The sequence below is a fragment of the Cervus canadensis genome, chromosome X, assembly GCF_019320065.1.
Source record: "Cervus canadensis isolate Bull #8, Minnesota chromosome X, ASM1932006v1, whole genome shotgun sequence".
NCBI lineage: Eukaryota > Metazoa > Chordata > Mammalia > Artiodactyla > Cervidae > Cervus > Cervus canadensis.
Genome location: NC_057419.1, coordinates 16,403,766 through 16,413,821, shown reverse-complemented (window position 1 = coordinate 16,413,821; position 10,056 = coordinate 16,403,766). Strand labels below are relative to the sequence as shown.

At 49.4% G+C, this 10,056-nt stretch overlaps 1 protein-coding gene across 4 annotated transcripts in view; it reads left to right on the top strand.

The window, feature by feature from the left end:
• Positions 1-4,302: 4,302 nt before the first annotated feature.
• The window catches only part of WWC3 (WWC family member 3), a 109,317-nt gene continuing 103,563 nt past the window's right edge, over positions 4,303-10,056 (top strand). Inside the window, exon 1 of one of the 4 annotated variants that reach the window (XM_043459570.1) lies at positions 4,303-4,810. In XM_043459570.1, the coding sequence (XP_043315505.1) occupies positions 4,518-4,810 (293 nt within the window). In that variant the 5' untranslated portion in view covers positions 4,303-4,517. The remainder of the gene's footprint in view (positions 4,811-10,056) is intronic. The other 3 variants (XM_043459571.1, XM_043459572.1, XM_043459573.1) reach the window with 3 other exon arrangements.

The following is a 10,056-nucleotide window of genomic DNA, read 5'->3' as shown; positions in this document are numbered from 1 at the left end:
GTGAAGGACAGGGAAGCCTGGCGTGCTGCAGTCCATGGGGTCTCAGAGTCGGACACGACTGAGTGACTGAACAACAACCCCTTTTAGTTCCCAAGCCTGGGGAGAGGTCTCGGATTAGAGATGTCTGCATTGCTCTCTGCCTTTGCAGTCTCGAAACTGGCAAGACAGGAATAAGCCAGAACTCCATCTAATCTTCCCCACAGCTTGGGGATTTGCATTATTTAAATATATGGGAAGTGCCCATCATTGAGTAACTATTCCAGCATTTAAAGAATGCCAAACAATGAGCCATTTCTTCTTCAGACCCACTCCTGCCCATTTCCGTTTTCCTCTCAGCACATTGTGTAGAATTACCCAATGTGTCACTTCCTAGAACACTCGATTGTTTATACAAGCAAGCAAGACTTCTCTGGCAGTATTTATTTCTCTCATTTTCAACATGACGATTGCAAGCTTCCCGGGGCTCCCTTTTTCCAGAAGTTTCTCAGGTATTCAAAGTGGAGAGAGGCAGTTTCATCCCTTCCTTGATAAGTCAAGGTTCTCCTTTGGGAAGAGAAAGTGGAATCTAAGTAAAAAAACCTTCCAATTCTGTATGCTTGCCTGGCATGCAAGGAGTGTGCTGGATTGGCTCCTTAACAAGCATTTTAAAGAAAATAATCTGCAAGCTCCACTTGAGGGCAGATTTTCACAGTTGGGGCAAAAGGATTTCCCAGAGGGTCTGTGAGGAGAACAAGTATTCGCATCACCAGTACCCAGGGCCTAAGTGGATTTTTCCTGAGCTGTATTTCTGTCAGGAAATCTTGGTGGGAGGAGAGGTCACTACAATGTTTGTACTTTTGTTGTTGGCAAGGCTGTGGTTTTGTTGCAGGAACGGGGACCTCTTCCAGGGCCCGAAACTGGGCTCTTGTCTAACACTCGGAAATGAATTGTCCAAGGAGACACATGCTGACAAAGCAAGAGATTTTATTGGGAAAGGGCACCCGGGTGGAGAGCAGTAGGTAAGGGAACCCAGGAGAACTGCTCTGCCACGTGGCTCGCAGTCTTGGGTTTTATGGTGATGGGATTCATTTCCGGGTAGTCTTTGGCCAATCATTCTAATTCAGAGTCTTTCCTGGTGGCGCACACATCACTCAGCCAAGATGGATGCTAGCAAGAGGAATTCTGGGAAGTGGACAGACATGCGGTGTTTCCTTTTGACCTTTCCCGAACTCTTCCGGTTGGTGGTGGCTTATTAGTTCCATATTCCTTATCAGGATCTCCTGTCATAAAACAACTCATGCAAATGGTTACTATGGTGCCTGGCCAGGGTGGGCGGTTTCAATCAGTGTGCTTCCCCTAACAGTTTGAATATGGAGGCAGTAAAGAATGCGTAATTGTGTTTTCGGCTCAGAGGAAAGACTGCTCTCCCCACACTGTTTTATGTGTGCTTGTGTTTTTTAGTCCAACATGGAAAGCCCCACTCGACTGTGAGAAAGACTGGCCTTATTCTCCCTAACACATAATACATGCACTCAGTTCTTCTCGATTTATGGCAAAGCCGGAAGGTGACAGTCCCTTCGAGACAGTCTCCATCAATTTCTCCGGCATCCCAAAGCCCCACACAGGTCTTTAAAGACCATCAGCTTCTGCCTGGGGCAAACATTACAAGTCAAAAGGGAAGATGGAGCAATACACAGGCCTCGATCATCCCATGTTCTAGTTTCTTCCTTTAGTTGCCTCATTTGAGGAAGACAAATGCAGTGGGCCTGCTTGGCTTCTCTGAGTCACAGAGGTCCCGGGATGCTGTGTGGGCCTGTGGATGAAGCTTTTTCAGGTAGGGGCTTCAGTGTGTCTCCACTTGCATGCATGACATTTCTTCTGAATTCTCCTCTGTTGATGTGCAAACGAAATTGGGAATACCTGTAGATGTTGTCATGATGATCAAATGGTGTATATTTGCTAAGTGTTTCAAAGAATAAGCACAGCAGACTGTCTCTTGGCAGCTACATGTGCCAAGGTGTGAGGGCTCAGGACTTGGAAATTTAAAGACCCGAACCTCAGTTTCCTCATCCACACCATCTTCCTTTCGGTCTCCTAAGGCCTCCCCTGAGTTCTGAATCTGAAGCCAGCACCTTGGCTTGGTTTGTAGAGAAGTCACAGTCCCAGGTGCCTAATTCTGGGTTTAGTCCTTGACTTGAGGAGTAGGGGCGCACAGACTCTTTCCTGTTCTTCGCAGCATCGCCGCACCTTGTGGGTCCACCGCCAGTCCAAAGGAGTCCAGAAGATCTTATCGTCAGTGAAAGGCCCGTCAACACTTGCCTCTTAGCTCCTCATGGGCTGTAGCTTCCCCTACCCCTGACTCTTTATCTGATACTTTTTCATCTTGCCTTTCCTTCTGTGAGTCCTTTGATGTGTGTGGGTGTTCTCTCTCTGCAGAGGTTGGCATCACTCCAATGCACTCCAGCCCCATTCAGGATAATTTCGAGTGATAGCGCCCAGATTTGTGAAATTCTGAGATGACACGATGCCTGGGAGGGCGGGGCGGGAATGCGGCTTCAGCTTGGCCATGGTGGGTGGTGGGGTGACTGCAGCGTGGGCAGGGGGAGGGGCACAAGGCGGTGGTAGCCTCCTTGGTAATAAACCACGGCAATCAGAAGGGAAGATGTCACGGCGGGGATCCTCAGCACTGGGCCATTCTCTGGAACACACAAGATCACAACGTATTTGCTCTTTTGATACTCTGTGCCCCTTTCCCTTGGACATTTAATAGCTGTGCATGTTTCACTAAAAGGACTCCAGCGGTGGAATTTCCGGCATATGACATTCGGGTGGGGGTAGACTCTACGGGAGCAAGGAAGCTTCTGTGCTCGGGTGGGAGAAGAGGCAGAAAGGCCTCCTTCGGACGTGTCCCAATTACAGTCTCCATGCCTGCACATTCCTTTTAAAAACAATTTTCCCCTTATAAAAGGAATAGAACCCTTTTACAAACCATTTCGAAGGCAAATAACTAAAAAAGCAACCATCCCACTGAAGGAATGCAAACTGCTGTGAGCATTTGGGGAGATTTTCCTCCCGTTGCTTCCCCTATGTAGCTAGATTTGGATCGCTGTTAGGGTTTTTATTAGAACTTTTTGTATCATTGTAACAGTGCTTTAAAACCTCTCTGATACTTTCCTGAGTTTCCTGGCATTGTCTTGGGTCCAGAGAACTGGGGAATTTGGAGCAAGAAGAGAGCCAGCCCTGTCTTTGGACTTCAATTTCTCCAGCTACGAGTTGTGCATGTAACATAAAATACCAATAGCCATAGAGGTTTCATGTTTTCGGAGCTGACCTGGCTTCCTCTCAAGCAGAGGCCTACTTGGGTCTTCACTCAAACCATTGGATCTCCCAAACTGGAAGAGAGAAGAGCTCAGGGCAGGTCAGGGGTCTGACCCGGAGTGGGGACTTGGCATCAACCCTGCTGGGGCTCTCCTAGCAGGGACGAGAAGTGGCAACCTAAGCAACTCCCCACTTCCAGGTGTCCCCCAGGCTCCAGCTCATTGGACCAGCCTCAGGTTCCTCCTCCAGCTAGGGAGCTCCTTCAACTTCCCTTCAGGGGACGTACCCACCTTCGCGGGGGCCATCCTCGGTATTTGGGAGACCTAAGACGCAGCTCCCCTCCCCCATCAAGTGGGCAGAGAGGAGGACCCCAGACATCCAAGGCCTGGGAATGGGTGCAGCGAGGTGACCGCCCTCTCCCCCGGGAATTGTTTGGGTCCCAGGAGTCAGCCCGCGGCAGGCCGCGTCTGCAGCCCGGGTGGGGCCGCCAACCTCCCGGCCCTCCTTCCTCTCCGCGGTGGCCCGGGGGCGGACGGACGCGGCGGCGCCCATCCTGGCCCCCGTGCGGTTTCCCGGCGAGGCCCAAGGAGGTGGTGGAGGAGAGAAGAGGGAGGAGCGCGCGGAGCAGGAGGGGAAGACTGAGGAACAGGGGGCGAGCGTTGGGAGGGTCGGAGCAGCCGGCGGGGGAGGAGGAGTAGAAGCAGCGGGCCGGGGTGAGGGGGTGGGGGCCGGAGGGGCCGAGAGCCAAGGAGCCCCCAAGGGAGATTGGAGGCGGAGCAGCCAAGGGAGATCGAAGGGTTTGCAGCAAGCGGGGGAGGAGCCGCCGAGGACGAAGGGGTGGAGGGAGAGCCGGGTCCACCGACAGGGCGGGGCCTGCGTAGCCCCGCCCCTAAGGCGGTGCTGTGAAACGAAGATGGCCGGGCGCGCCGCGGGAACTGAGGGGCTGCCGGCAGCGGCTGCGGCAGCTCTGGGACTGTGACTCCACGCGCGGCGGCGACCCGAGTGATCCAGGCACTGCAGGCAGGCGGAGCGCAGGGCCGAGTGGGCGGCGGGCGACAGGAGGCAAGCGGGCACCGGTGCGCGGGCGCCGGGCGGAGGATGCACCGGGCGCGGCGGGCGGGTCCCCGCGGCCGCCCCCGCGCCCTGAGCGCCGGGCCTTAGTGCTGGCGGACGAGGCGGCGCGCGTGGGGCGGCCGGGCGGCGGCGGGGCCCGCGCCGTCATGCCGTGGCTGAGCGGCGGCCGGCGGCGGCGGCGGGGACAACCCCGCGAGGCCCCGCGGGAGCCACCGCAGCCGGCGCAGCCCCCGCGGGAGCCGCCGCCGGCCGCGCCCCCCGCCGCGGCCCCCGTGCCCCCCGCGCCCTCGGCGCCCTCCGCGCCGCCACCGCCTCGGGCCCGGGAGAGCGCTGAGCTGCCGCTGCCTGCCGGCTGGGAGGAGGCGCGCGACTACGATGGCCGAGTCTTCTACATCGACCACAACACGCGCCAGACGTCGTGGATCGACCCCCGCGACCGGTAAGGGGAGGGGGGCGCGGGCCAGGGTTAGGGCGACCCATACTTTGGGCCCAGGGAGAGGATCGAGGACCCGGGGGGCCTCCGGGGTCTGGGCGGAGATCGTGCGTCCTCCGGGCTCGGAGAAGGTCCGGGCGCCCCCACCCCCGGGACCCTGGTCGAAGATCGAGGCTCCCCCTCTCCCGGCCTCGAGCCCCTGGTGTGCGGAGCCCCGGCTTCCACAGCGGGACGGACACTCTGACTTGGTTCCCTCACGTCACTCGCTGACCGATGCCTGGGAGCTGGGCGCCTGGAATTTCCTCTCCAGGGGCTGACGGATGGCCATCTTCCTTTTTCCGCCGCAGTCTCGCCCATCCCTGCCGGGCCTCTGCGGCCCACCGCCCCCGACTGTGGGCCCACAGGCGCCCCTCAGCCCCGCGGTGGCCAGATGAGCTGTCATCTTGTAGCACAACCGTGCGTCCCAGCCTCGTGGTGTGGGTTCCTTGTCTGGCGGCTTCAGCCTAGCTTCCAGCGAAGACTGTGCCAGATGGGACACTTCAGAGTCTTTGGAGTAACCATCAAACTGGGGTGGTTACTCTTCAGCGCCTTAGAAAGTGACTTCAAATTCTGGTTGAAAAAGCCTTGTGTACTGCGGCCAGAATGGACTGTGATTAGACCCATATGCTTCTGGGATAAAGGGAAAACAAGAGTTGAATTTTAGGTTTCCTTTCTGTGCAAGATGTGAAGAGAGCCTTCAGTTGTCTCATTATTCATGTGAATGAATCCCCCGGAGTGAAAAACGGATGCTTCTGAAAGCAGTGCTAGATTGCCATTAAGTTTCACGTAATGACTTTTTCGGTAACTTTTTGTTCCATTGCCTGTTGGTTTCAGTGGTTCAGCTGCTTTTGGGGAGAGGCATTTTGGGATTCTCTTGAAACCCAGGGATTCCAGTGATTATCTGATATCTTGTCCTTTCTGGAGCAGCTTCTCTCCAGGTTGGGCCTGAGTACCAGAAAGGAAATACTGCAAGCTTCCCAAATGATTTTAAGACTTGAAAAGGCCCAGCGTGGTGACAGGCTCTTACATCCTCCTACCTGCACAGGAAAGGCAGCGCTACATGGCACTGGCCTTTGAAAATAAACTTTTCGGGAGGGAAGCTGCTGAATTGTTGTTTGAAGATTTCTCTAGGTTCAAATAGGGAAAGACAAAGAAAGGCAAAAGGCTCATGGTTCCCTAACATTCTCTTTGAACCTGGCCAACTTCTGGACTCAGAAACTCAGAGAAATTATAGCACAGTTTATTGGCTTAAAAAGGTGCTTCATTATTTTGAAAATCAGGTGAGATCATATTATAATTTTATCTAAAGCCTAGAGCCGCAGCTGTCTGATCAAGCCTTGGAAAGTTCTGGAGTTGGTAGAACTGCTTCAAATGTGGTGCCCTTCTATGTTGTATGGCTGTTAAAAATCCAATCAACTGGAAAATGAACCAATTAAAAGAACTGTTTTGCTTAGAAAAGGTGAAGACCCATTTTATGAAGATAATATAAAACAGTTGTGGTCACGTTGAAGTGTAGATTCATGAGGAAAATTATAAATGCAAGAATTTCAATTTTATCGGCACAATTCAAGACATAGGTGAGCTGACCCCACAAAAGACAGCTGGTAGAAACTTCCTTTCTGTTTATTTCATACACATTGCCTGCGTTCCTCTTTCCAGAAAGCTGTGTTACCGAATGACATTGTCACCCTTTTCGGACATCACTCATGCTACAAATTTTTAAAAAGTCCAGTTTCTAATGCTCAGAGCGTCGATGGAGTGAACAAAAGTGGATGTTTTGCATTTTTTTGTAAAGTAAAAACATGTGTACAGTTTTATGAGACATTGTTTTTATAGTGAGTGAAAATTCAGTAGGGGACAGCTTGCACTTCAGCTCCCATAATACCTTGCCCGAAATATGTATGGAATGTTCAGCAAGCCACAAACATTTAAGTGGAGTCTACGGAAGGGTGTAAATGCTGTAATAGTCATTCTCTTTCTTCTTTCAAAACAGAGCCCTGCCGATTTTTATTAGTGACTGGTTATCCTTTAAGGTTGTGATTGATTTTTATGATATGGAAAAAATTGTGTGTTGGAGCACAGCATTTTCTCCTTGTGCATCTGACACTTAAAACCCTTTTTGAGTCGAGTTTGATTCACATGACCAAAAAACGGTATTCAAGAAATGAAGACTTTCCCCAAACAGCTTCCAAATGGAGAACTGTCAGAAGAGGCAAAGAAATAGGTTCTTAAAGACAATGAAATTATGGAGAAATAGATGAATGTAGTCGGTTAGGTGAAGATTCTTGCTGACTGAAAGCATTTCGTATATAATTTATGAAAGCTGTAATAGCATAAAATATGCTGCTGTAAGCAAGGTAACCGAGGGCCAAGGGTTGTGAACAAACTCTTCTAGAGTTGTACAATAATTCCATTCAGTGTTGTGTCTAACAGCATTTATATTGCCAGCTCAGGGCATGTTGGTGAATTATTGTAGCTGTACTTTCTTTTTCACATTACAACAAAGAGGTTGCAAACCTAGGGAAATATCTTTACAGATGTGTAAAAAAATTTTCAGTATTTTCAAAACAGAATTTTTTAATTTTTTAAAATTAATTTATTTTAAATGGAGGCTAATTACTTTACAATATTGTAGTGGTTTTTGCCATACATTGACATGAATCAGCCATGGGTGTACATGTGTTCCCCATCCTGAACCCCCATCCCATCTCTCAGGGTCATCCCAGTGCACCAGCCCTGAGCACCCTGTCTCATACATCAAACCTGGACTGGCGATCTGTTTCACATATGGTAGTATACATCAAAACAGAATTTTTTTAGTTGGATTCTGAACTCACTGTAGGTTTAAATTCACTATCTCTGCAGATCAATACTGTGCATATAATTTTCATAGTTTTCTGGGAGTCATACCCCAAAACTTTGTTTAAAAATAAACAGTTGGAACTTCCTGGCAGTCCAGTGATTAAGACTCCTTGTTCCCAATGCACGGGTTTGATTCCTGGTCGGGGAACTAAAATTCCACATGCTGCACGGTGAAACCAAAAAAATCAAATCAACCAGTCAATAAAGTTAATTCACCATTTCTGTGACTGGTGTTTTCTGTGGGTGAGTTGCGTGTGGTTTACATTAGTGGCACATATGTATTCCACATATATTAACTTGGAGGTCAATGGCGACTTTATAAAAAGGTATTTACCATTTAGATGGAAAATACGGGAAGAACTTTTTTGCCTCTCTTGGAAAAATTCAGTGCCTTTGATGGTTGTATATATGTCTGCTTCTTTTGAGGTTGTGTTGTTACTAACCTTTAGACGGACTGAGTGGTTGAAACTTACTGTTCTGTTTTCCATAGCTCAGTTGGGACTGTACATTACTGGAAATGCCAACCTCAGGCACTTTAAGAGTGGTGGACATAGTGCATTTGAGATCAAAGCAGAGTATAAACGATCAGGATGATGGTGGCAGGCCCAGATTATATCATGACAAAAGCTTTTAGGGATCCATTTGTTCACTAGCTGGGGTTTGACCTGCGCCACATGGAGAAATCCTGTGATATATCAAAAGTCCTTTGAACAGGTTATTGCTTTAAGAGAAAACAATCCATGGTTCTTGAATTTTGCCAGGTTGAAGCCCCATATAACAGGTCCAGATGACACCATTGCTGTCTTCTTAGAACCTGTATTCAGTGTTAATTAATAGGAGGTTTACTGTATTTTGGGCTTCCCTGATGGCTCAGCAGTAAAGAATCCGCCTGCAATCCAGGAGACACAGGAGACATGGGTTCGATCTCTGTGTTGGGAAGATCCCTTAGAGAAGGAAATGACAACCCACTCCAGTGTTCTTGTCTGGGAAATCCCATGGACAGAGGAGCCTCACAGGCTACAGTCCATGGGATTGCAAAGAGTTGGGCACGGCTGAGCATGCAGTCAACTCAATTTATCCCACAGGGTCTATTTTGGGATTATTATCAACTTTGTGATAAATAATGATTTTTCCATTTTTCATTCTTTAAGATTATAGGGGTGTGGGTGTGTGTGTGTGTGTGTGTATGTGTGTGTTTGTATATACATAGAGGAGTGTCTTGCTTTTAAAGCCATAAAGAGTGGACTTCTGTAAGAATCTTCTTCCTTTTAGATTATCAACAACCATTTCTTGATTTGTTCTTGGTCTAATATCTTTCTTTTTTTTCTTTAAGAAAAGTGAGTGGAAAAGTCATTCATTTCTAAAAATAGCTCCCGGATGTTTAGAAATCTCTAAGTTTCCTTTTCTTCCCTTTCGCTCTGCTTTTGGAAGTGGAAATTGTGTTTCCCCTTCTCCCGTAGGTTCTACTGCAGAAACCCGTGGGTCAAGTGACGTGTTAAAAGGTCACTTTAACACTTGAGCCCAGTGAGCTCTTCTTGCCCAGGTCCTTTTGCTATTTGGCTGCCTTTCCAGTGAATTAAGTAAAATTAATTTGATGGAATAAAAGCAGAGCTAAAATTTCCTGAGTTCAGCTATTCTCATTTAAATCCAGTCAAATGAAGTAATATTTATAGGTTCTTGGCTTCCTGTGTGCTAGGATAGTGGATGGAGACCAGGTTTGTCTGGGAGATGGGAGACCCAGAAAATGTAGACAGTGATGGTTGCCAGACACCCTCAGCAGAAGGTGGTGGCTTCTGAGAAAAGGAGGTGGCTTACTAGAGCCTGGGGGTTCTTTATCTTTGTCCATTGTCTCCTAGTATATCTCATGCTTCCTTAGCATTGGGGATGAGAAGAATGCTGCGGACAAGGAAGTGCTAGGTGTTTGGAATAAGGATGGGAACTGGTTAGCTTGACGTGTTTGGAATAAGGATGGGAACTGGTTAGCTTGACTGACCCAGAGTCTTTGTGTTAGGCCGGTCAGGCTCAGGCAAGACCACGTGGAGCTTGACTCCTCCAGCTTTGGGCTTAAAAGAGCCAGGATGGCCTCTTTCCTCTCTTCATCTTGCATGTGAGGGCCATAGCCAAGGGGTACGTCCCACCCACTGTGGGAGGAATTGGGACTTGAGCCGAATCTTCTGACCATGATCCAATGCTCTGTCACAGACACCACCCCTCTGCCCTGTCCCTATTCAATTTGAGGCATCCTGCCTCTCTTCATTTGTTTGTTGGCTAATCTGTCCATTCATTCATTAACTGTTGCACAGCCTCCCCATCTCAGGCACCCTTCCAGGTCCAGGAAGCACCAGTGGCGA